Here is a 25312-nt window from a genome sequence, read left to right as displayed (position 1 = left end):
ACAAGTCACTTCACTTCTCTGTACCTCAGTTATCTCAGCTGTAAAATGGGGATTAAGGCTGTGTAGCCCTATGTGGGTCAAAGACTGCGTCCAACCCTATTAGCTTGTATCCACCCCAGCGCACGGTATAGTGCCTGGCACATAGTAAGTGCTTAACAAATACCACAATTATTATTATTATTGTTCTTAAGTGGCAGAGTCGGGATTAGAACCAAGATAGGACCTTCTGATTACCAGGCCCGGGCTCTATCCACTACGCTACACTACTTCACGACCTCTTACCAGGGTCTTTTTTTTGGTCTGGTGGTATTTGTTAAGTGTTTACTGTGTGTCAGGCACTGTTCTAAGCGCTGGGGTAGATACAAAGTTAACAGGTTGGACACAGTCTTTGACCCGCATAGGGCTCACAGCCTTAATCCCCATTTTACAGCTGAGATAACTGAGGTACAGAGAAGTGAAGTGACTTGCCCGAGGTCACACAGCAGACAAATGATTCATTCGTTCATTCAGTCGTATTTATTGAGCGCTTACTGTGTGCAGAGCGCGGTGCCAAGCGCTCGGGAAAGTACCTTACAACAATAAACAGTGACATTCCCTGCTCGGAGTCTGGGATTAGAACCCAGGTCCCTCCGGTTCTCGGGCCCACGCTGGTTCAGTCTTCTCTGTTGTATCGCGCTCTCCCAAGCACTTTGAAAAGAGTTCTGCACATAATAAGCGCTCAGTAAATACCACAGATCATTTAATGGGCCAGTCCCTCCCAAGGAGGAAGGACAGGCCGAGCTCCATCCTCCCTCTGTCCTGCTTAGGCTCGATGCCGTCGAGGGGTCCCAAGGCCTAGAACGTTCTACGGCCTCGCTGACATCATTCAGTCGTATTTATTTTTTTCGATTCATTCATTCAATCGTATTTATCGAGCGCCTACTGGGTGCCGAGCACTGTACTAAGCACTTGGAATGTGCAGTTCAGCAACAGGTAGAGACGATCCCTGCCCAACAAGGGGCTCACGGTCTGAAAGGGCTCGCGTCATTTGAGGCCGAGTCTAGAGCTGAGGCGTGGGTCTGCTCATGCTTAGAGCATGAGGCGTTAGGCGCTTAGTTAAGTGCTCTGCACACAGGAAGTGCTCAATAAATATGATTAAATGACTGAATGAAGTGCTGTCGCACGTGGGTGCTTTCTAGAAGGCCCATTCTGGAAGGCCCCGGGCTCTTAGGGAAAACTCCAGGAGCAAAGTCTTTTGCTGTGGAATAGGAAACGAGGGGGGACGTGGAAAAAGCAGAGTCTGTCAGAACAGCCAAGGAGAGCGTGGCTCTTGTCCGCGAAGAGAAAAAGTCCGTCCGACGGGGTGGGCTGTGCGAGTTGTTCTCCGCTCTCCCCCTCCCCTCCTTCCTGTGCTCCCTCCCTCCTTCCTCCCTTCCTGTTTTCCCGTCCCCTGCATTTTTCTCCTACTCCCCGCATTTTTCCTCCTTCTTCCCCGGAGGGAGGCCCCAACCGTCCCTTCTGGAAGAGCAAGTCGTCGTCGTCCCCCCCACCCCCTACAGAGTCTCCCAAGGGTGAATCCGGGTGAATCTAGACCTCCCCGCCCAGAGTCCGAAGTAGCCCGCCGGCCCGCTGCAGGCTGACGCGTATTCAACGGACAACCGTGTTTGTTTCGCATTCAGGTTGAAGATAATGAAGTGAAGCTCTCCGAGAAAGCGCAACAAGCAGTAAAGGTGGGTGACCCTGACGTTCCCAGCGGTAGCGATCCTTGAGGCTTGTGGCGGCCGCCGGACGGAATAATAATAATAATGATGATAATGGCATTTGGCAAGCGCTTCCTATGTACCTAGTACCATTCTAAGTTAGTCAAGTTGGACTCAGTCCCTATCCCACATGGGGCTCACAGTCTCAATCCCCGTTTTCCAGACGAGGGAACCGAGGCCCAGAGAAGTGAAGTGACTTGCCCAAGGTCACACAACGCCCAAGTGGCAGAACCGGGATCAGAGCCTGGTCCTTCTGACTCCCAGACCGCGACTTTGTCCACTAAGCCACACTGCTTCTAATTAAGTGTTCTGTAAATCCGGTCCGATCCGCGAGATTCCCCCGATCCTGGACGGACTTGGAGTAATTCCTGCGTTTGGTTCCCGTTTGCATGGAGTGATGCCCCCTTCCCTCTTCCAACCCAGGCTCCAAGAATAACAGCGTAAGGGGGGACGATAGAAATTCTCGATGCCACTGAAGGTTTCTCTGAAACATCCCGCAGCTCAAACCGACCCCGGTGGTTCCTCCCCCTGCCTCCACCCTGGCCTAGCAGTAATAATAATGATGGTATCTGTTAAGCGCTTACTATGTGCCAGGCACTGTTCTAAGCGCTGAGGTAGATACAAGATAATCAGGTTATCCCACATGGGGCTCACAGTCCTATTCCCCATTTTACAGATGAGGAAACTGAGGCACAGAGAAGTTAAGTGACTTGCCTGAAGTCAGACAGCCGACAAGTGGTGGGGACGGGATTAGAACTCATGACCTCTGACTCCCAAGCCTGTGCTTTTCCCACTAAACCACGCTGCTTCACCAGAGTTCCCAATCTGATGGGACCTGTCTTTTTTTGTTTTTAAATGGTATTTGTTAAGCACTTACTATGTGTCAGGCACTGATGGAAGCCCTGGGGTAAATGCAAGATAATCGGGTTGGACAAAGTCCTTGTCCCCCATGGGGCTCACGGGCTTATCGCCCGTTTTACAGATGAAGAAACTGAGACCAGGCATTGTTCTGGAAAAGGGGGATTGAGACTGTAAGCCCCATGTGGGACAGGGACTGCGTCCACCCCATTTGCTTGCGTTTACCTTAGTGCTCAGTACAGTGCCTGACACATAGTAAAGCGCTTAACAAATGCCATCATTATCATTGTTCAAGGGCCCCTCGGGTCTGGAAAAGTCCTTCCCGCCATTCCTCCGACACAGCGGCAGTGAAATCGGGGCCGGGCAGACATTCCCCTCCCGGCCCGGGAGCGCTTTCCCGAGAGTCAGTCACCCCGGCTCCCCTCCCTCAGCGTTCCCTCTTGAGGAACGTCCCTTGCTCCTTCCGGACGTGGGGATCCAGACTCTTCACGCTTACTGTAAGACTGTAAGCTTGACTTGGGCAGGGAATATGTCCATTTATTGTCATATCGTACCCTCCTAAGAGTTTAGTACAGTGCTCTGCACATGGTAAGTGCTCAATAAATACGACTGAATGAGTGACTAGTAATAATTATGGCATTTGCTAAGGGCTTAGTATGTGCCAGGCACCGTCCTGGGGTGGATCCGTGCAGATCGGGTTTCCCACACGGATACCGTGTCCCTATCCCACATGGAGCTCACAGTCTCCATCCCCTTTTACAGATGAGGTCACTGAGGTCCAGAGAAGTGAAGTGACTTGCCCATGGACAAGTGGCGGAGCCGGGATTAGGATCCATGACCTTCTGACTCCCAGGCTGTATCCGCCACCCCTGCTGCTTCTCATTATGGGAAGGGCACGTGTCTGCTAATTCTTTTGCAGTGTGCTCTCCCAAGCGCTTAGTACAGCACTCTTCCAAACGGTAAGGGCCCAATAAATGCCGCTGATTAGGGCATCGGCCCCTGAACACGATGCTGCACGGATAGGGCCAGGAGCACATTCTCCCTAGGAATGGCTCCCATCCAATCTTGGAAGAGGTTTCAGTAGATAATAATAATAAATATCGCGGTATTTGCCAAGCACTGTACTAAGCACTGGGGTGAACACAAGCAGGCAGGGTTGGACACAGATGACGGGACTGAGGCCCAGAATAGTCAAGTGATTTGCCGAAGGTCACACAGACATATGGCGGTGCCAGGATTAGAACGCGTGACCTTCTGCCTCCCAGACTGGAGCTCTATCCGCTGCGCCTTGCTGCTTCTTCGACTGATGGGTTGATTCAGCTGGGCTCGGCTCCCGAGGGACATTTGACCGTTTTCAGCACGGGTTTTTCCCCGGACTTCGCCGTTCCCCATTTGGTCGGTTGAAAGGCTGATGGCTGAGATGGGGGAAAGGAGTTGGGGAGGGTTGGGGGGGGGTGGGGGGGGGGGAGGAGGGAAGCAGGGGGGCCGGAGGAGGATCCTGCCATATTTACCCCAGGGGCTTGTTTGTATTGCCTTCTGCACTGAGCTCCTTGGGAAATGGAAATTCCAGGCATTTCTTCCAAAGCCCCGAAGAATGTGTTTACCGTCCTCCTGGCGGAGGAAATCCTGGGAAACCGTTAACTCCCCTGCACCTGATCTTCCCATGGGCAAGCTCGGAGAGGTGGGAGGGCACCCGGGGTGGGAGGAGGTGGGAGGGGGCTCCTAAGAGGCAGGGGGGTGGGACCCCCAGGAGCCGGGGCGGCGATAGTATCACCTCCTCAGGCAGCTGGTGCGTGGAGCTTTGAGCCGGAAGGAGAAGCAGCGTGGTATAATGGCTAGAGCACAGGCCTGAGAATCAGAAGGACCTGGGTTCTAATCCCAGTTCTGCCCCTGTCTACTGTTGGACCCTGGCCACTTCACTTCTCTGGGCCTCAGTTCCCTCATCTATCCAACGGGGATGAAGACTGTGAGCCCCGCGTGGGACATGGACTGTGTGCAACCAATCCCGTATCTACCCCAGCACTTAGGACGGTGCTTGACACATAGTAAGCTCTTAAACAATGCCATCATTACTCTTTTAGAAGGCAGGCGAACGCTTAATGCCTAGATCTCTTTAAAAACAAAAAAAGGCATTTGTTAGGTGCTTACTATGTGCTAGGCACTAAGTGCTGGGTTAGGTACGAGCTAATCAGGTATATGCAGTCCATGTCCCACATGGGGCTCTGTTTAATCCCCATTTTCCAGACGAGGGAACCGAGCCACAGAGAAGTGAAGCGACTTCCCCGAGGGTCAACACAGCGGACCGGCGGCGGAGCTGGAATTAGAACCCAGGTCCTTCCGATTCCCAGGCCTGTGCTCTATCCACTAGGCCCCGCCGTTTCTGTTCCCCAGCCGAAGGCCAGCGACTGTTAGGGGTTCCCTGAGCCCTTCGTCCCCTTTCAGGAACAAACTGGAGGTGCACCTCTGGGCCTCTCCTGATGGGCCACCATCATTCAGTCATTCAGTCACATTTATTGAGCGCTTACTGTGTGCAGAGCGCTGTATTAAGTGCTTGGGCGAGTACAGTACGACAACAGTGAGCTTACAGCCTAGAGGCTTAGACAGGCGTGAATAGAAATCAGTAAATGGCAGTTGTGGACATGAGTGCCGTGGGGCTGGAAGGGGGGATGACGAAAGGGAGCGAGTCGGGGCGATGCAGAAGGGAGTGGGAGAAGAGGAAAGGGGGGCTTAGTCGGGGAAGGCCTCCTGGAGGAGATGGACCTTCAGTAAGGCTTGGAAGGGGGAGAGAGTCCTTGTCCCTTCACTGAGAAAGGGACCAGTCCACGTCCTAAGCCCCTTTCTCCGAGGAAAACTTGCCTGCATCCCGGCCCTGATGCCCTCACCCCAAAACCGGTGAGTCAGTCAATCAATCAGTGGTACTTATTGAGCGCCTACTAGGTGCCGAGCACTGGACTGAGCGCTTGGGAGGGTCCAGAACTACAAAATTAGCAGATCGGTTCCCTACCCATCAGCTCCCTGCCGCATTGGGTCTGGTTGTTCGGAACTGGGGTTGCCCCGTGTCCCCCAGTGAGATGAGGGGAAGGTTGGGGGAGGGGGACCATATACTCACCGTAATCATTACGGTACTTGTTTAGCGCTTACTATGTGCCAAGGGCTGTTTTAACAGCTGGGGCAGATTCACGTTAATCAGGTTGGATGCAGTCCCTGTCCCACATGGAGCTCACACTCCTAATCCCCGTTTCCCACGTGAGGAAACTGAGGCCCAGCGAAGTGAGGTGACTTGGCCAAAGTCACATCGGAGACAAGTGGCGGCGCGGGGATCAGAACCCAGGCCCTTCTGACTCCCAGGCCCGGGCTCTAACCACTAAGCCATGCTGCTCCTCTATTAGCTCGACCGGGAGCTCGTTAGGGTCGGGGAACGTGTCTGCTATTGTACTGTCTTCTCCCACGCGCTTAGTACCGTGCTCTGCACGTGGTAAACACTCAGTAAATACCACTGATGGATTGACTGGTGCCGGCCACTGGAATCGGGCCTGATCTTGGACTCGGCGAATGTTGTCACCAGGGGCCACCGTTGACCTTCTTGACCCCCTCCCCTCCCGGTCTTGCCTTCCTCGGGACAACCAGCACCCCAGCGGAATGGCTGAAGGTGGGCGCTGGGCTCTTCGGGGTTTGGGAAGAAGGAAGAGGGCTCCAAGTCTTAGCAGGCAGCCCCTACCGCCTCCGCCCCGGGAGCCCGGGAAGCCGCACGGCCCAGCGAATGGAGCCGGGACCTGGAAGGTCAGGGGTTCCAGTCCCGGCTTCGCCACTTGTCTGCTGTGTGACCTTGGTCGAGTCACTTCACTTCTCTGGGCCTCCGTTCCCTCATCTGGAAAATGGTGATTAAGAGCGTGAGCCCCACGTGGAACAGGGACTGCGTCCAACCCGATTTGCCTGTACCCGCCCCGGCGCTGAGTACAGCTCCCGGCACGGAGTTAGCGCTTCACAATTACCACCGTTATTATTATCTTTATTAAAACCCCAGGAGTGGGCTGAGAACCATCCGATTGGAAGCGGCCTGGAGGGAGTGGGGGCTGTTGTACCCTGAGACACAAAGCCCTGGTTTCTTTGCAGGCCGATGAATCTTTCCTGGGCACCCCCCTGACTGGCGGAGAAGGAGCTTACATCTACTCGAGTAATGCACACGCCTGGCCCGAGGAAGGTGAGTCCTGGACTGACCCTGCTTTCCCTCTGCCGGCACTCCCCGCACTGAGATATTTGGGCAGGGGCACGGTGTTCGAGGGGGCCGGGAGGTCCTCCCAGTTGGGACTGGCTGGAACTTGGAATATGTGTGAGCGACTGTGTTTGTCCGTGTGGGGGGGCGTCACAGTGTTGGAAGGGGCCCGGAGGGCCCCACGTATTTTGACTGGCTGAAACTTGGATATTGTGTGTGTGTGTGTGTGGTGTGGTGTGTCACGATATTGGAGGGGCCAGGAGGTGAGGAAGCCCTCACAGATCTGGCTGGCCAGGACACGTGTGTATAATAATGATGATGGTATTTTTTAAGCGCTTATTATGTGCCAAGCACCGTTCTAAGCATCGTCAGATACAAGGCGATCAGGTTGTCCCCCGTGGGGCTCCCAGTCTTCATCCCCATTTGACAGATGAGGGAACTGAGGCCCAGAGAAGTGAAGCGACTTGCCCCAAGTCACCCAGCAGACAGGCGGCGGAGTCGAGATTAGAACCCTCGTCCTCTGATTCCCAAGCCCGGGCCGTGGCCGCTGAGCCACGAACCCCGTTCACCCTGTGGATTGAACCCCAGGAGGCTGTCGTGAGCGCGGGGGGGGGGGGGGGGGCTCCCTGCTCTTCAACTGCAGCTCGTGTATGCGTGTGGAGTGAGTGTGTTTGGTGTGTCAGCACGTTGGAAGGGCCAGGAGGTGAGGAGGCCCTGACAAACCACAAATTCAACTGGTTGGAACTTGGAATATGAGAGAGAGAAAAACAGAGAGAGAGAGTGTGTGTTGGGTGCGTGTGTGTCTGACATTCCCTTCGAACCCACAAAACCTCTGTCTTCAACTCAACCCTCCGCTTTGGCTCCTAGTAGAAGCTTCTCTGCCCCGGGCAGAAACAATCCCAGAGCCGAAAGGAAGCCGCGAGGCCCGATGGACGGACCCGGGAGTCAGCGGACCCGGGGTCTAATCCCGCCTCTGCCACTTGGCTGCTGTGTGTCTTCGGGCTAGTCACTTCTCTGGGCCTCAGTTTCCACATCTGGAAAAGGGCGAGCCCGCAGCCGTTCTCCCTCCTTCCAATCAATCAATGGTATTTGTTGAGCGATTCCTTTGTGCAGAGCACTGGACTGTGCTCTTGGGGGAGGCCAGTTATAACCGTGGGCGGGCGCATTCCCTGCCCGCAGCGAGCTCACCGTCCCCGGTGGGATACAGATATGAATATAAACCATTAAATGATGGCTCTGGACCTAAGTGCTGTGGGGCTGAGATGGGAGTGAATAAAGGGAGGAAATTCAAATGCAAGGATGATGCAGAGGGGAGGGGTACAGTAGGCGCCCCCCAAGTGGGCCCTGAGGATTCCTTATCTTCCCAAGCGCTTAGTGCGGTGCTTGGCACATAGTAAGCGCTTAAATACTTGAGAAGCGGCATGGCCTAGTGGATAGAGCACAGGCCTGGGAGTCAGACGGTCATGGGTTCTAAACCCAGCTCTGCCACTTGCCTGTTGCTTGACCTTGGGCAAGTCACTTCACCTCTATTTGCCTCAGTTCCCTCAATCTGTGAAATGGGATTAAGGCTGTGAACCCCATGTGGGACAGGGACCGTGTCCAACCCGATTATCTTGAATCTATCCCTGCCCATAGAACAGTGCCTGGCACGTCGTAAGCGCTTAACAAATGCCATAGTCATCATTATTAGTAGTAGTACCACAGATATTAGAGAAGCTGCATGGCCTAGTGGATAGAGCACGGGCCCGAGAGTCAGAGGGTCACAGGTTCTAATCCTTGCTCTGCCATTTGCCAACTGTGTGACTTTGGTAACTCTCTTGACTTGTCTGGGCCCCGGTTACCTCATCTCTAAAATGAGGATGACGACTGTGGGCCCTACATGGGACAGGGACTGCGTCCAATGCGATTTGCTTATATCGCACTCCTCCCCGCCCCCCCCCCCCCCAGCACTTAGGACAGTGCCTGGCGAATAGTAAGCGCTTAACCAACACCTCAGTTATCATTATTATAGTTGTTATCGTGAGCGTGAGGTTTCTCCCGCAGGACGTGGCTCCAGCCACGGGCCGCGTTTCCCTCCCCAGTCGAGACGCCGTTCGGAGAGAGAGGGGTTTCCTGACGTGGAGCCGTGTTGTCGCCCCCGTGTCCCCAGACTCCCCTCTGAGAACCGAGCCGTTCCACTTCCTCCTCGGGACGTTCCCACCCTGCTCGATTCAATTCTCCCCGCTCCCCACCCAGATCCTCCCGCCCTCCCATTCTCCCCATCCCAGACCAGCTGGGTGGGGACACGTCCGGCCTGCCAAGCGAAGGGAGTCAGGTTTTAATTCCCCGGAGCTTCCGGCTTGCTCGGCATCTCCCTGGCCGTCCCTGGACCTTGGTTTTCCTTTTTCTGTTTCTGTTTTAGTTTTGGTGGGGGGGTTTTAGTGTTATTTGTTAGGGCACACTATGTGCCAGGCACTCTACTAAGTGCCGAGGTCTTGTCTCACGCCGTCGAGTCATCTCTGACAATAGTGACATCGTGGACACATCTCTCCCACGATGCCCCACCTCCATCTGCAGTCATTCTGGTAGCGTATCCGTAGAGTTTTCTTGGTAAAAATCTATTCGGTACTACTTATTGAGCGCTTACTATGTGCAGAGCACTGTACTAAGCGCTTGGAATGGACAAATCGGTAACAGATAGAGACAGTCCCTGCCCTTTGACGGGCTTACGGTCTAATCTAGGGTGGTTTACTTACCGCCGCCTCCTTCCGCGCGGTAAACCTGAGTCTCCACCCTCGACTCTCTCCCGTGCCACTGCTGCCCAGCACCGGGGAGTTTTGCCTTCCAGCCAGTCGCCTGCCACTCGCCAGCCACTGGCCAAGCTAGGAATGGAACGGGTCTGCCTCTTCTCGAGTCTCCCTCCCAGAGCCGAGACTGGTGGAGTACTGGAAACTGTCCGGTGCCATCCTGAAAGGGGACAGGGTGATTTAGCGCCACAGAAAGCCCCTACCCAGAGCTGCAGAAGGGCACAGGCAGGTCCCAGCCAGACCAGGATAGTGTGTTGCGTCACGGCGAGCAGCGTGGCGTAGTGAGGAGAGGCATGGCTTAGTGGTTAGAGCGCGGGCCTGGCAGTCAGAAGGTCAAGGGTTCTCATCCCGGCCCTCCGCCTCCCTGCCGTGTGACTTGGGGCAAGTTGCCTCCCGTCTCCGTACCTCAGCTTCCTCATCCGTTAAATGGGGATTAGATACTTGCTCTCCTTCCTACCGAGATTATGAACCCCGTGCTTGACCAGGGACTGTGTCCAACCCAATCACTAAGAACAGTGTTTTTTGACTGTTTTAAATGATATTTGTCATTCATTCAGTAGTATTTATTGAGCGCTTACTATGTGCAGAGCACTGTGCTAGGCGCTTGTCGAGTGCTTACAACCTGCCGGGCACCGTGCTAATCGCTGGGGTGGAAACAAGCTAGTCGGGTTGGACCCGGTCCCTGTCCCCCATGGGGCTCACAGTCAATCCCCATTTTACAGATGAGGTAATGGAGGCCTAGAGAAGTGAAGTGACTTGCCCAAGGTCCCAGAGCAAGCAGTTGGCAGAGCCAAGGTGAGAACTCAGGTCCTCTGACTCCCAGGCTCCTTCCACTAGGCCTTGATGCCTATGGGCAAGTCACTTCACTGCTCTGTGCCTCAGCTACCTCATCTGTAAAATGGGGATTAAGACTGTGAGCTCCATGTGGGACAACCTGGTGTCCTTGTATCTACCCCAGTGCTTGGCACACAGCGTTTAGCAAATACCATTATAATTATCATTTGAGTAGATCCTCTTGCGTTGTAGATCAAGTTGCCTATAGGTGTGGGGCTAATGTTGCCTAGGTGCAGTGGCAACCACCCTTGGCCACTAAAGCAAGTGCGTGGGTGTGTGTGAAACATAACAGCACATATCCCCACAGAATATATGTATGTATCTCTAATTTCTGTATTTTCTTCTCTGTCTCCCCCTCTAGACTGTGAGCTCACTGTGGGCGGGGAATGTGTCCAGTTGTTGTTCTGTTGAACTCTCCCAAGTGTTTAGTTCAGTGCTGTGCACACAGGAAGCATTCAATAAATACGATCGACCGAATGAATGAATACATGGTTCTCTAATGTTGATTGCCCTGACTGCATCCCAGAAATGCCAATTTTTGTTTGTTTTGGGGGGGCATCGGAGGACGTTTTTGTTGTACCGCCAGCGGGTAACGGTCTTCCCGGCGCCCCGTGTGAAACCTACTCGCTCTGTGTTGCAGGGAAAGTCCACTTCCTCTCGGACGGCTTGCTGTTTTCTCACCGTCGCCACGGCAGCATCCCAGTGCCCAAGAGTCAAATGAACGCCATCCGATTCTACGACGGGGTGAGCCCCCTGGTCCTATCGTCGGCTTCGGGGTTCCGGGCACAGTGGGTGGGCTTTCCGCAGGCTCCCATCCACGGGACCGCAGGCGATAACGGTAATGATGCTGACAGTTGTGGGATTTGTTAAGCACTTACTCTGCGCCGGGCACTGTACTGAGCGCTGAGGTGGATACCAGCAGATCGGATGGGACACAGTCCCCGTCCCACGTGGGGCTCACAGCCTCGAATCACATTTTCCAGATGAGGGAACTGAGGGGCAGAGAAGTGAAGTAACTTGCCCGAGGTCACATGGCAGACAAGTGGCAGAGCCGGGATTAGAACACAGGACCTTCTGACCTCCACGCCCGGGCTTTATCCACTCGGCCATGGATGGGCAGCTCCCGGCGGAGTCGGGCCGGTGCGATCCGGACTAGGGCGCTGGGGTGTTGGATGGAGTTCCGCCTTGGAGTGGGGTTGGGGTTGGTCCGGGTGCCAATAATTATTCATAATCGTTATTATTATCCATCCACCTCCGCTGGACGGGTGTCGGTCCGCCTCGCTGTATGCCCCGTGGGGGCATAGGTTTGGAACCGTCTCTCACTCCCACGCTGGCGGCATCGGCCAGAGGTCACGGCGGCGAGGGGAGGAAAGAGCCCACAAGCGACTCGATTTGCTCGTATCCGCCCGAGCGCTTAGTTCAGTGCTTGGCACGTAATAAGCGCTTAACGAGCACCGTGGCCATTATTATTATGAAGACATGCAAGGTGAGGCCGAGGACTCTCGAGACCGCGTGCTCATTGTGGGCGGGGAATGAGTCCGTTCATCGTTCTATCGGACTCTCCCAAGAGCTTAGTGCAGTGTTCTGCACACAGTAAGCGCTCGATAAATCCGATTGACTGATCGACTGGCTGTCAGCCACCGGGGCAAATCCAGTTGCAAAGGTGCAGGGAGAAGAGGGGTGTGGAAGCTGCCCAGCCACGATGAGTCATCTGACCATTCCTCTGCAGGAGTTCTGCTTCTTAGTAGCTCAGTGGCAGATGATCTGGGCATTGAAATATATATATGTGCCCAGAGGGCCGGGCATTGGTCTGGTATGTGTGTACTCATAGAGCTAGGCATTGGATTGGTTGATATGCGCCCGGGGGGCCGGGCATTGTACTGATCTGTATGCGCCCGGGGGGCTGGGCGTTGGAATGGTTTGCGTATGCCCAAGGGGCGGTTAATTGGAGTGGTTTATATGTGCCAGGAGAGCTGAGTATTGGACTGGTTTGTACATGCCCAGAGGGCTGGGTATTGGACTGGTTTTCTCTGCGCCCGGAAGGCGGGGCATCGGACTGGTTTGTACGTGCCCAGGGGACTGGGTATTGGACTGGTCTTCTATGTGCCCGGAAGGCTGGGCATCGGACTGTGTGTACGTGTCCAAACGCCTGGGCACTGGATTGGTTCGTATGTTCCCGGAGCTCTGGGCGTTGAAAATGATCTCTCTGGAGCTTCCCGGGTTTCAGCTTAGGGAAGTCAGCTTTTTTCGTTTTATTGTTGGTATTTGTTCAGCGATTACTCTGTACCAGACACTTTACCAAGCTCTTTTTAGATATAAGCTAATCAAGTTGGACGCAGTAGGACTTCCCAGTCTTAATCCCCATTTACAGGGGAGGGAACTGAGTCCCAGACAAGTGAAGCGACTTGCCCGCGGTCACACAGCAGATAGGTGGTAGAGTCAGGGTTAGAACTCAAGCCTTGTGACTCCCAGGCCTGTGCTCTATCCACTAGGCGACACTGCTTTGGGCTGGTTAAAGAAAACCCACTACCAGCCGTTTCCGGGGTGACCATCCACAGCCTGGGCACGGTAATTTGGGCTGATTTCTGAGTTGAAAGTCACTGCAAAATAGTAATATTTGTGGTATTTGTTAAGCATTTACTACGGTCCAGGCACTGTACTAAGTTCTGGGACGGATACAACCAAAGCGGGTTGGACACAGCCCCTGTCTCCCGTGGGGCTCACGTTTTCAATCCCCATTTTCCAGATGAGGGAACTGAGGCCCGGAGAAGCACTCTTGCCCAAGGTCACACGGCAGATGAGTGCGAAGCCAGGATTAGGACCCCTGACCTTCTGACTCCCGGGCCTGGGCTCTATCCAACCACGCCGTGCTACTGCGTTCATTCGGTTGTTTTTATTGAGCGCTGGCTGGGAGCAGAGCACTGTACTAAGCGCTTGGGAACCTATTCTGCAGTCCCAGCCCTCTACCTTTCCGAGCGCCATTCAGGGCCGAAGGGAGCGAGCGGTGCGGGTTGCAGGGCCTAGCCGGGAATCACCGGCTTCCCCTCCACACGCCTGTCCCTCCCTGCCTTTTTGAGGTCCTGTTGACCTGCCCCCGGGGGGCTGCAGGAGCTATTCCAGGCCCGACCTTCCTGCCATTGTGCGGCCCAAGACGCCCGCTTTCAGCCGGGGCCACCCTGCCCGGGATCTGGCTATCGATTTTGGGGCGGGGCCAGGTCCCGGCCGACAGACGCTATCGTTGAGGGACAGCTGGGAGGGTGGCCTGGCGGCAGAGAGCCTGTGATGGTGATGATAGTGATAATTATGGTGTTTATTACGCGCTGACCAGGTGCCAGGCACTGTTCTAAGCACTGAAGTGGATACGAGCATATTGGGTTGGACGTAAGTCCCTGTGGGGCTCACAGTCTCCATCTCCGTTTTACAGACGAGGGAACCGAGGCCCAGAGAAGTGATGTGACCTCCCCAAGGTCCCACAGGAGACAAGTGGTGGAGCTGGGATTAGAACCCAGGTCCTTCTGGCTCCCGGGCCCGGGCCACTACGCCGTACTGCTTCTCAGAGGGGCAGCATTCAATCCTTCAGTGATAAGCGTAATGATAATTGTGATATTTGTTAAGTTCTTCATTTATGCTAGGCACTGTTCTCTGGGCCTCAGTGACCTCATCTCTCAAATGGGCATTGAGACTGCGAGCTCCAAGTGGAACCGAGACCGTGTCCAACGTGATTTGATCGTATCCACCCCAGCCTTTAGTACGGTGCCTGGCACCTAGTAACAAATACCATAATTATTATTATTACAAAGCGCTGGGATGGATATAAACTGATCAGGTTGGACGCAGTCCCTGTTCCATGTGGAGCTCGCGTCGTCAATCCTCATTTTATAAATGAGGGAACTGAGGCCCAGAGAAGTGAAGTGACTTGCCCGAGGTCACCCAGCAGACAGGTGGCGGAGCTGGGATTAGAACCCATGACCTTCTGACTCCCAGACTCCTGCTCTATCCACGAGGCCATGCTGTTTCTCGTAGACGAGGAATGAGTGGTACTTATTGAGCGCTCGCTGGGGGCAGGGCATCGTCTGAGCACTGGGGAGAGAACAGCACCGTACATTTCGTCGATGTGTTCTTGTCCACAGGGAGCTCGCAGTCCCACCCTCTTCCAATAATAACAACGGTGGTATCTGTAAAGCCCTTACTGTGTGCCAGGCACTGTTCTAAGCACTGGGGCCAGCAAATCAGGTGGGACACAATCCCTGTCCCACATGGGGCTCAGAGTCTTCATCTTCATTTGATAGACGAGGGAACTGAGGCCCAGAAAAATCAAGTGACTTGCCCAAAGTCACACAGCGGACAAGTGGCAGAGGCGGGATTAGAACCCGGCCCCTCCTGCCTCCCAGGCCCTTGCTCTTGCCACTAGGCCGTGCTACTTCTAGACCGTAAGCTCTTTGCGATCAGGGAATGTATTGTTGTATTGCACTCTCCCGAGCACTTAGTACAGTGCTCTGCACACAGGAAGCGCTCAATCAGTATGATTGAGTGAATGGAAGGAGGTCATGGATGGCCGTCAGTCCGCTGGGTATTTATTGAGCACTTACCGTGTGCTGAGCACCGTGCTGAGCACTTGGGAGAGCACAGCACACTGGAATTAGAAGACTCGTTCGGTGCCTTAAACGTAGCCACTTTCCTGAAAATCTTTGACTTCCAGGGGGGCAGAATTAAATTCTAGGTAGGGAATCCATCTTTCACCACCCTGCAGAAGGTCCCTCAGTGTCTCTAGCCCCCTCTAGACCGGGGGCTCACTGTGGGCAGGGAATGTGTCCGTGATGTGGTTCTTTTGTACTCTCCTAACCGCTAATACGGTGCCCTGCCCACAGCAGAGGAGCAGCGTGGCCTAGTGGATGGAGCCCGGCCTTGGGAGTCAGAAGGTCGTGGGTTTTAATTCCGGCTCCGCCATCCGTCTGCTCTGGGACCTTGGGCAAGTCACGGGCCTCGGTTACCTCATCTGTATAATGGCATAAGAGTATGAGCCCCGAATGGGACGGGGACCGTGTCCAAACTGATGAGCTCCTCTCTATCCCATTATCTATTAGCTTGTAGATACCCCAGCACTTGGAACAGTAAGCGCTCAACAGGTAGCGTAGTTGTTGTTGTCATGAATCTGGAATGATAATTATTATTACGGTATCTGTTAAGCACTCACTATGTGCGAGGCACTGTACTAAGCTCTGGATCCCTGGTTCTAGCAACTTTGGAGATCCCTCACTGGGTCCTCCTAGCAGTCGATCAATCAGTCGTACGTATCGAGCGCTTACCGTGTGCCGAGTGCTCTCCTGAGCGTTTGCAACAGAGGTGGCGGGGGCGTTCCCCGCCCGTAACGACCTTAGTCTAGAGGGGAAGAGAGACGTTAAGAGAAATCAGTAAATAATGGATGTGGACATAAGTGCTGTGGGGCTGCAAAAAGGATGCCACAGGCATCCTTTCCTCGTGCAGTTGTGCGTCCGCTGATGTGCTTGCCTTCTTCTTTTTAGGACTCCACCAGCGTGGTGGCCGCCCTGTTCATAGACTTCAAAAGCTCCTTGCTTCCTCATCTGCCGGTCCAGTTCCACGGCCCCGACGGTTTTCTGATGATCGCGCTGCTCCCCAAAACCAGGATTTACAAAGCGTTTTACTCCCAGGTAATTTCGTGGTCACGTCTCAGGGAACGTCAGCGGCGCCAGCCTGCGTGGGCCGGGAGATGTTGGGGAACGGAGGTTTGGCGGGTGTGGGTTGAGGAGCAGCGTGACACGGTGGCTAGAACTCGGGCCTGGGAGTCGGAAGGGGCTGGGTTCTAATTCCGGCTCCATCCCTTGCCTGCCCTGTGACCTTGAGCAGGTCATTTCACTTCTCTGGGCCTCAGTCCCCTCATCTGGAACATGGGAATGAAGACTGTGAGCCCCATGTGGGACATAGACTGTGTGCAAACCCGATTAGTGTGTATCTACCCCAGAGTTTAGTTCAGTGCCTGGCGCACAGTCAGCGCTTGACACATCCCCCAAGTAGTATTATTATTATTTTTATTATCTCCAGGGCCCGACCCACTCACAGACACGTACACTTATGCACACGAATAGCCCCGCAGGTATACGCGGGTCTGCCTACACGCCCTCCGGAGCGGTCCGTAGAAGAGCTGTTAGAACAGGGAATGTAGAACAGGACCGGACCTTCTGTCCTTGTTCGTAGTTCTTTTATGCCTTTTATCTCCTTCTCTCTCCCCTGATCGTAATCCTGACCCCAAGCCTAACCCTACGCTAACCCTAAACTAAATCTAACCGTACACCAACCCTGACCTTACTCTTACACTAACCCTAACCCTCCATTAAATCTAACCCTAACCTAAACCTACACTATTCCTAACCCTAAGTAATGATAACAGTGGTGTTCTTTAAGTGCCGACTACGTGCCAGACATTGTGCTGAGTGCCGGGGTGGATACAAGCCGTTTCTCTTGTAGCCCCGGGCCAGCCGTGACCTCGGGATTTGGGGCCCCGCTAAACAGTCGTCCCCCCCCTCCCCCCCTCCCCGTCTTACTCTAGCTCCGGTTTCTCTACCGCTTCCAGCTCTCCGAAGGGCTGGATTTTGTTCCGACCCTCCTCGGCATCCCCGAGTCCCTTCGCGGAGCTCTGCCCAACTCCAGGAATCACGTTCAGCTCATACCGGCGTTGCCCCCGCCCTCCTGTCACCTGGCACTGTGATGCTGCCAGGTCTAGGTTAACGAGGTGCGGGTGGGGAAGGGCCACCAGGTGCCTAGCTTGGCACGTGGGGAGGTCAGCGGCGGCCTCGGAGCCGGAGGGCCGCTTTCGGAAGCGCTCCGGGGCCCAGCGCCATCCGTCTCTCGGCTTTCCCAGGGCACCGGGGGGAGTCCCGGTTGTGCATTTTGGGTCCCGTGTTGATTAGCTCCTTGATGGGATCGGGGGGAGGGAGATCGGGGATTGGAAGAGCAGAACCTGTGGGCAGCCACAACCGGGACAACAGCAGCAGCAACGCTAGCAGGAGCAGCCAGCCCTGGGTGGATTCCCCCTCAGTGTCTTAATAATAATCCTAATAATGATGGTATTTGTTAAGTGCTTACTATGTGCCAGACACTAAGCACCGGGGTACGTACAGGGTAATCGGGTTGGACCCAATCCCAGTCCCAGAAGGGCTCGAGCAAAACTGGGTCATCAGCTCCGTAGCCACACACCCCTGAGTCCCCGCTCCCCCCGACCCAAGTGGCCCATTCAGCCCAGGATGCTCTCTCCGACAGCGCTTCGAAGAGTGCTCGGCGCTTACAACAGTGTTCGGCACTTAGTAAGCACTTGACAAATACAATAATTATGATAATAATAATTGTAATGATTGTGGTATTTGTTAAGCGCTTACAGTGTGCCAGGCACTGTACTAAGCGCTGGGGCGCATAGAAGGAGATCGCGTTGGATACCGCCCCTGTCCCACATGGGGCTCCCAGTCCCAGTCCCCATGGGATTTATAAAAATCCCCATTTTATAAATGAGGCAGCTGAGGCACAGAGACGTGAAGTGATTTGGCCCGAGGCCACACAGCAGACAGGTGGTGGATCCAGACGTAGAAACCATAATAATAACGATGGCATCTGTTAAGCGCTTACTGTGTGCTTATGATGGCATTGGTAAGCGCGGGGGTAGATGCAAGATAACCAGATTGTACCACACGAGGCTCACGGTTTTAGAGAAGCAGTGTGGCTCAGTGGAAGGAGCACGGGCTTAGGAGTCAGAGGTCATGGGTTCTAATCCCGGCTCCGCCACCTGTCAACTCTGTGACTTTGGGCAAGTCACCTAACTTCTCGGTGCCTCAGCTACCTCATCTGTAAAATGGGGATTGAGACTGTGAGCCTCACGTGGGACAACATGATTGCCCTGTCTCTACCCCAGCGCTTAAAACAGTGCTCGGCACATAGTAGGCGCTTCACAAATGCCAACATTATTATTATTATTATTAATCCCCATTTGACAGGTGAGAGAATTGAGGCACAGAGGTAGTGAAATGACTCGCCCTCGGTCACACAGCAGAGAAGTGGCAGAGCCTGGATTAGAATCCATGACCTTCTGACTCCCAGGCCCGGGCTCTATCGGATAGGCCGTGCTGCTTCCTTCGGGCCCCCTGGGGGAACCGTGTGCCGGTTGCCCACCTGAACCACCTGCCCTTCTAACGGACGAATCATCCCTGGCTCCTAACTTTGCCCGCTCCATTCGTGGCTTTCCTTCCGGGGCCTCAGCGGGGACCACTCGTTCATTCATTCATTCAATCGTATTTATTGAGCGCTTACTGTGTGCAGAGCTAAGCGCTTGGGAAAGTTCAGTGCAGCAAGAAAGAGAGACAGCCCCTGCCCACAAGGAGCTCACCTTGTTAGGCTGGGGGAGACAGACATCAGTACAAATAAACAGACATCAGTAGAAATAAATAAAATGACAGATGTATACATGAGTGCTGTGGGGCGGGGAAAGGGGGGGACGAGCCAGTGGAGTGAGTCAGGGCGACGCAGAAGGGAGTGGGAGATGAGGAGAAGTGGGGCTTAGCCTGGGAAGGCCTCCAGGAGGAGGTGGGCCTTCACTAGGACTTTGAAGCGAGGGAGAGTCATTGTCAGATATGAAGAGGGAGGGCGTTCCAGGCCAGAGGTAAGACGTAGGCCAGGGAGCGTCGTCCAAACCTCTGTCCGGACACAGCTGGTGTTTCTGACAGGGACGGCTCCTTGTGGCACTGGATTCCCTGGCGTCCCCCCCACCCCCCTTCAGGTCCTCGCGAGTCTGCTCTGTCGGGGAGAGGCTGGGTCTCTAGGGCCAACCTGGGTTGCGTGCCTGGGTCCCCTCCGGGAAGGATTCTGTGGGGAAAGTCAGAGGCAGCAAGGGAGAACCCACAAGCAAACTTATATACTTCCGTGTCATAGCTGAAAAGAAGAAAAGCAAAGGGCAAAGCGACCCACAGGCAGTTTGAAAAATGTCAAAGATGCGGGGGGTGGGATCCAGACCTTTAAACCTCATCTATCAATCAGTGGTACTGAGTATGGTATGGTATAGTACTCTGAAGTAGCTTGACCTAGTGGCTAGAGCATGGGCTTGGGAGTCATGGGTTCTAATCCCAGTTCTGCCCCTTGTCTACTGTGTGACCTTGGGCAAATCACTTTACTTCTCCGGGCCTCGGTTACCTCACCTGGAAAATGGGGATTGAGTCTGTGAGCCCGACATGGGACAGGGACTGTGTCCAACCCGATTTGCTTGGATCTACCCCAGTGCTCAGTACGGTGCCTGGCACGTAGTAAGCACTTAACAAATACCATAATTATTCTTATTTATTCAATCAGTCGTATTTATTGAGCGCTTATTCTCAAATACAACGGTCAGTTACTCTGCCCACCTTCAAAGCCTTATTGAAGGCCCATCTCCTCCAAGAGGCCTTCTCTGACCAAGCCCCCCTTTCCTCTTCTCCCACTCCCTCCTGCGTCTCCCTGGCTTGCTCCCTTTGTTCTTCCCCCCCTCCCTGCCCCACACCACTTATGTCCCTATCTGTCATTTATTGATTTGTATCCATGTCTGTCTCCCCCCGCTCTAGACTGTAAGCTCTTTGCAGGCCGGGAACGTGTGTGTTATAATGTTATTTTGTACTCTTCCAAGCGCTTAGTACAGTGATCTGCATACAGTAAGTGCTCAATAAATACAGTGGAATGAATGGAATGAATATTATGTGCAAAACACCGCAATAAGTGCTTGGGAGAATATAGTACGATACAGGCGGTGGGTGTGATCCCTGTCCACAAGAGGCTTATAGTTTAGAAAAGGAAAGAAATATTAAAATAAATTACAGTTAGGGGAAATAGGAGAGCATTGAGGTTTCGACATAAGTGCTTTAGGGGTGGGGTGAATATCACATGCTTAAGGGGTACAGATCCAAGTACAAAGGTGATGCAGAAGGAGGGGGAATGGGGAGATGAGGGCTCAGAACAGTTATCTGGGGATGGGTTCATTCGTCCGTGTGCATAGCACCGTACTAAACGCTTGGGAGAGGACAGTATAATAATAAACGGCCCCCAGTGAGCACTAATCTGGCTCCAGCTCTGGAAAACTACAGCAACTGCTCATTGCGGAAGTCCTCGGAGCCCGAGTGGAAGTTTCGGGAAGCGGTTTCCCGGCAAAGGCATCTAGCGTTCGTGGCATCGACAAAGTTTGCCAGGGTAGTCTCCCCCTCTGGGCTGGGATTACCTTATGGGCAGGGATCGTGGCTACCAAACTCTGCTGAATTCTTCTCTCCCGAGCCCGTAGAGGATACGGTGCTCGGTACACAATGAGCACTCCATAAATACCATTGATCGATGGTCCTGGAAGTGGTTTAGTGTTTAATGTTTTAGTGATTCCAAAATGGAATAAGTGGATTGAATGCAAGCTGGGTCCTCTCTGGCTGTCCCTGTTGGATACTGAAAACCAGGCAGGATTGACACTGGGGTTGCTAATGCTCAACTCCTTTTGAACTAAATTGGGTAAAAATAATCTCTGCATTGTCTCTCTCACCCTCTCCCTTTCCTTCTCCCCCTCCCCAGCCCCTGTGCCTTCCTCAGTCAATCAATCCCATTTATTGAGTGCTTGCTGTGAGCCGAGCACTGTACTAAGCAGTAGGGAGATGAAACAGATAGAACAGAGTTGGCAGACGGGTTCTCTCACCTTAAGGAGCTTACAATCTAGTCTAGAGGGGAAGGCAGACGTGAATATAAATAAATTGCAGATATGTCCATAAGTGCTGTGGGCTTGGGTGAGTGGGGGAAGAGGAAATGAGGGCTTAGTTGGGGAAGGCCTCTTGGAGATGTGCCTTTAATAAGCCTTTGAAGGTGAGGAGAGTAATTGTCGGATATGAAGAGGAAAGGTGTTCCAGGACAGAGGCAGGATGTGGGTGAGGGATAGGTGGTGAGATAGATGAGATCGAGGTAACAGAGAGTAGTAGGTTGGCATTAGAGGAGCGAAGCCTGGGCACGGTTGTAGTAGAAAATAAGAGAGTTAAAATAGGAAAGAGCCAGGTGATCATTTGCTCTCAACCCAATGGTAAGGAGTTTCAGTTTGATGTGGGAGTGGATGGGGCAACCGCTGGCGGTTCTCGTCAGGTGGGGGAACGTGGCCTGAATGTGTAGAAAAATGATCTGGGCAGGAGAGTGAAGTATGGACTGGAGTGGGGAGAGACAGGAGGCCGGGAGGTCAGCAAGGAGGCTGATGTAATAATCTGGTAGAATAAAATAAGTGCTTAGATTAACGTGGTAGTTTGGAAGGAGAGGGAAGGGCGGATTTTAGCGGTGTTGTGAAGGTTGAACTGACAGGATTTGATGTCACCGAATATGTGGGTCGAATGAGGGAGAGTCAAGGATGACGCCAAGGTTATGGGCTTGTGAAACAGGGAGGGGGATGGTGCCGTCTGCAGTGATGGGAAAGTCTGGGGGAGGACAGGGTTTGGTTGGGAAGATAAAGGAGTTCTGTTTTGGACATGTTAAGTTTGGAATGTTGGCAGGACAACCAAATAGAGATGTCCTGAAAACAAGGGGAAATAGGAGACTGTCCAGAAGGAGAAAATTCAGGGTTGGAGATGTAGATTTGGGAATCATCTGCAAAGATGGTGGTAGTTGAAGCCATGGGAGCGAATAAGTTCTTCAAGGGAGTAGGGGTAGATGGAGAAGAGAAGGGCACCAAGAACTGAGCTCTGAGGGATTCTGAAAGATAGGGGATGAGAAGCAGCAGAAGAGCCCGCGAAAGAACGGGAAAGAAGGGCCAGAGAGATAGGGAGAGGACGGTGTCAGTGAAACCAAGATTAGATAATGTTTCCAGGCGAAGGGGGTGGGCCATTCATTCATTCCTTCATTCAATCATATTTATTGAGGGCACATTGTGTGTAGAGCACTGTACTGAGCGCTTGGAAAGTACAATTCAGCCCCAAAGAGAGACGGTCCCTGCCCACAGTGGGCTCACAGTCTAGAAGGGGGGAGACTGACAGCAAAGTGCTAAAGACAGTCCACAATGTTGAAGGCAGCTGCAAGGTCAGGGAGGATTAGGATGGAGTAGAGGCCGTTGGATTTGGCCAGAAGGAGATCATTGGTGAACTTTGAGAGGGCGGTTTCACTAGACTGAAGGAGGCGGAAGCCAGATGAGGTGGGGGCCGAAGGGCGGAATTTGAGACAGCGTAGACAGGGTAGACAACTCGCTCAAGGAGTTTGGAGAGGAATGGTAAGAGGGAGCTGGGGCGATCACTGGAGGGAACCGTGGAGTCAAGGGAAGTAGAGGAGACGTGAGCATGTTACATGAGTTCCTCCATCATTTCCTTCCTCTTCTCTCTATCCTGCTCCTCCGTCAATTTCCCTCTCCAAAGACTACTGTTTTTTACGCCTTCATCTGAAGTCTTGTGCACTTGTTTCCCCTGTTCTTCCTCAAAGTTAGCAGTTTCCCCAGGACCCAGGATTTGCAGTTCTGGGTGCTTCTTCGCTCATTTTGTCCTCTGCTCCAAGAAGGTCTTGCTGGTGGCTTCTTTGGCCGGCGTGCAGAGAGCGTGGTTTGGAGTGCTCTTTGTTGCTCCCAGAATGCCCACCCTGAGTTACCTCCCTTAGGCTCTGCCATCCCTGCCAAATGACTGTCCATCGATCGGTGGTATTTATTGAGAAGCAGCGAGATGTAGTGGATAGAGCACGGGCCTGGGAGTGAGAAAGTCATGGCTTCTAATCCCACCTCCACCATTTTGTCTGCTTTGTGACCTTGGGCAAGTTGCTTCACTTGTCTGGGCCTCAGTTCCCTCATTTGGAAAATGGGGAATGAGACTGTGAGCCCCATGTGGGACAGGGACTGTGTCCAACCCGGTTTACTTGTACTCACCCCAGCGCTTAGTACAGTGCCTGGCACATAGTAAGCACGTAACAAATCCCACAGTATTTTTATTTAGACCCTTCGGAACAGTGAGCTTCACGCCTAAAGAACACCAGCCCTGACTCTTTTTTCCTGGAGGATAGAGCCAGCCAGACAGAAAGAGTGGAGTGTTTTTGGCTGGCTGCTTCCAGCTCTAGGACAGGAAGCAGTTTTCTTTGTGTTACTAGGCCACCCCCATCATCAGCAGTCACTGGGGCGAGCACTGTCACGGACTCTGTGGAGAAAAATCCAACCCAGTCCCTTCCCTTGTAGTCGAATTAAAACTATCCCCGCAGCACATACGTATGTATCTGTAGTTTATTTATTTACATTAATATCTGCCTCCCCTTCTAAACCGTGAGCTCGCTGTGGGCAGGGAATGTTTCTGTTTGTTGTTTTATTGTACTCTCCCAGGTGCTCGGTACAGTGCTTTGCACACTGTAAGCTCTCAATAAATACGATGGAAGGGATGAATGAATGAAAGGGAGGCATACGCGCTGGCCAACCGAAGGACCGTAATACTCAACATCCCAAATATATCGTCCCCACCGTTAAGGAGACTGTGAGTCAGTAGTATTTATTGAGCGGTAACTCTGTGCCGGGCGTTATACTAAGTGCCTGTCCTGGTCAAGCGAAGGGGCAGGGCTGATGGGGAATTGGGCGATTGATCCAGGAAGCCTCTGCAGAGAGGCGGTTTTTAAAAGAGCTTTCAAGGAGAGGGTGGAGGCGCAGGAAATGAGAATGCACTTTGATAGTCCGGTGTCCTGGAGACTACTGCTGCCTCTCTCTCGTCCAGGTGGGTCTTTCACACGGATTCTCGGTCCCAGTGACTTAGGTCTCAGGGTCATCCGTCGTTTTTGACAGGGGATTCCATCCTCAAAGTGTATGGCTCTGTGGGTAGCCATGGGCGAGGTGCTGGTCACAGACGGTTAAAAGTGATTCCCTGTAGACCGTAAGCTCGTAGGTAGGGAATGTATCCGTTTATTGTTGCATTGTACTCTCGCAAGCGCTTAGTACAGCGCTCTGCACACAGTTCGTGCTCAATTAATACGATTAAATGGATGAATTCCCTGGCCTCCGGGAGCTTAGGATGGAAACCAGCCAAAGCTGTAGTGGGCGAACCCTGGGGGAGGCATGAAGGAGGAGCAGTGCGGTGAGCTGGGAATAAAAGTCAGCAGAAAAAAGTTCCACTGAGTTTGTACATTGGTGGGTGAGGAGGAGGTAAGCACCTAGTACAGTAAGCGCTCAATAAATACGATTAAATGAAGGAATGAGGACAGACGGGTCAGGCCTAGAAGAGAGAATTGCCCTTCTCCTAGACAGACAAGGCTCCGGACAGTTTTCCTCCCTCATGGCTTTCCGTCCTGATACCCTGGTGACGGGCCCGGAGCTTACTGACGTCGGTCTCTTGACTACAAAAGCCACCCACTGAATAGAGGAGCCGTCCACTCTAGGGAAGCAGCATGGTGTAGTAGACAGAGCACGGGCCTAGAGTCGGAAGGTCACGAGTTCTAATCCCGGCTCCGCCACTTGTCTGCTGTGTGACCTTAGGCAAGTCACTTCACTTCTCTGTGCTTCAGTTACCTCATCTGTAAAATGGGGACTAGGACTGAGCCCTATGTGGGACAGGGACTGTGTCCAACCCGATTTGCTTGTATCCACCCCAGCGCTTAGTACAGTGCCTGGCACATAATGATGATGCTGGTATTTGTGAAGTGCTTATTATGTGCCAAGCACTGTTCTAAGCTCTGGAGTCGATACAGGGTTGTCGGGTTGTCCCACGTGGGGCTCACAGTCTTTAGTCCCCATTTTACAGATGAGGTAACTGAGGCACAGAGAAGTTAAGTGACCTGCCCAAAGTCACAAATCCGACAAGTGGCCGAGCCGGAATTCCAACCCACGATCTCCGGATCCCAAGCCCGTGCTCTTTCCACTAAGCCACGCTGCATACATAGTAAGCACTTAACCAATACCA

At 53.3% G+C, this 25312-nt stretch overlaps 1 protein-coding gene across 2 annotated transcripts in view; it reads left to right on the top strand.

Annotated features, from left to right (window-relative positions):
* Positions 1–25312, top strand: part of DNAAF9 (dynein axonemal assembly factor 9) — a 141977-nt gene that overhangs the window by 71690 nt on the left and 44975 nt on the right. For both annotated transcript variants that reach the window (XM_029062703.1, XM_029062702.1), the window contains exons 19-22: positions 1659–1709; positions 6711–6798; positions 11071–11174; positions 15953–16099. In XM_029062703.1, coding sequence (XP_028918536.1) covers positions 1659–1709; positions 6711–6798; positions 11071–11174; positions 15953–16099 — 390 coding nt within the window. The remainder of the gene's footprint in view (positions 1–1658; positions 1710–6710; positions 6799–11070; positions 11175–15952; positions 16100–25312) is intronic.

This window comes from Ornithorhynchus anatinus, chromosome 4 (genome assembly GCF_004115215.2).
Source record: "Ornithorhynchus anatinus isolate Pmale09 chromosome 4, mOrnAna1.pri.v4, whole genome shotgun sequence".
NCBI classification, from domain to species: domain Eukaryota; kingdom Metazoa; phylum Chordata; class Mammalia; order Monotremata; family Ornithorhynchidae; genus Ornithorhynchus; species Ornithorhynchus anatinus.
This window is presented reverse-complemented; position numbering and strand designations above follow the sequence as displayed.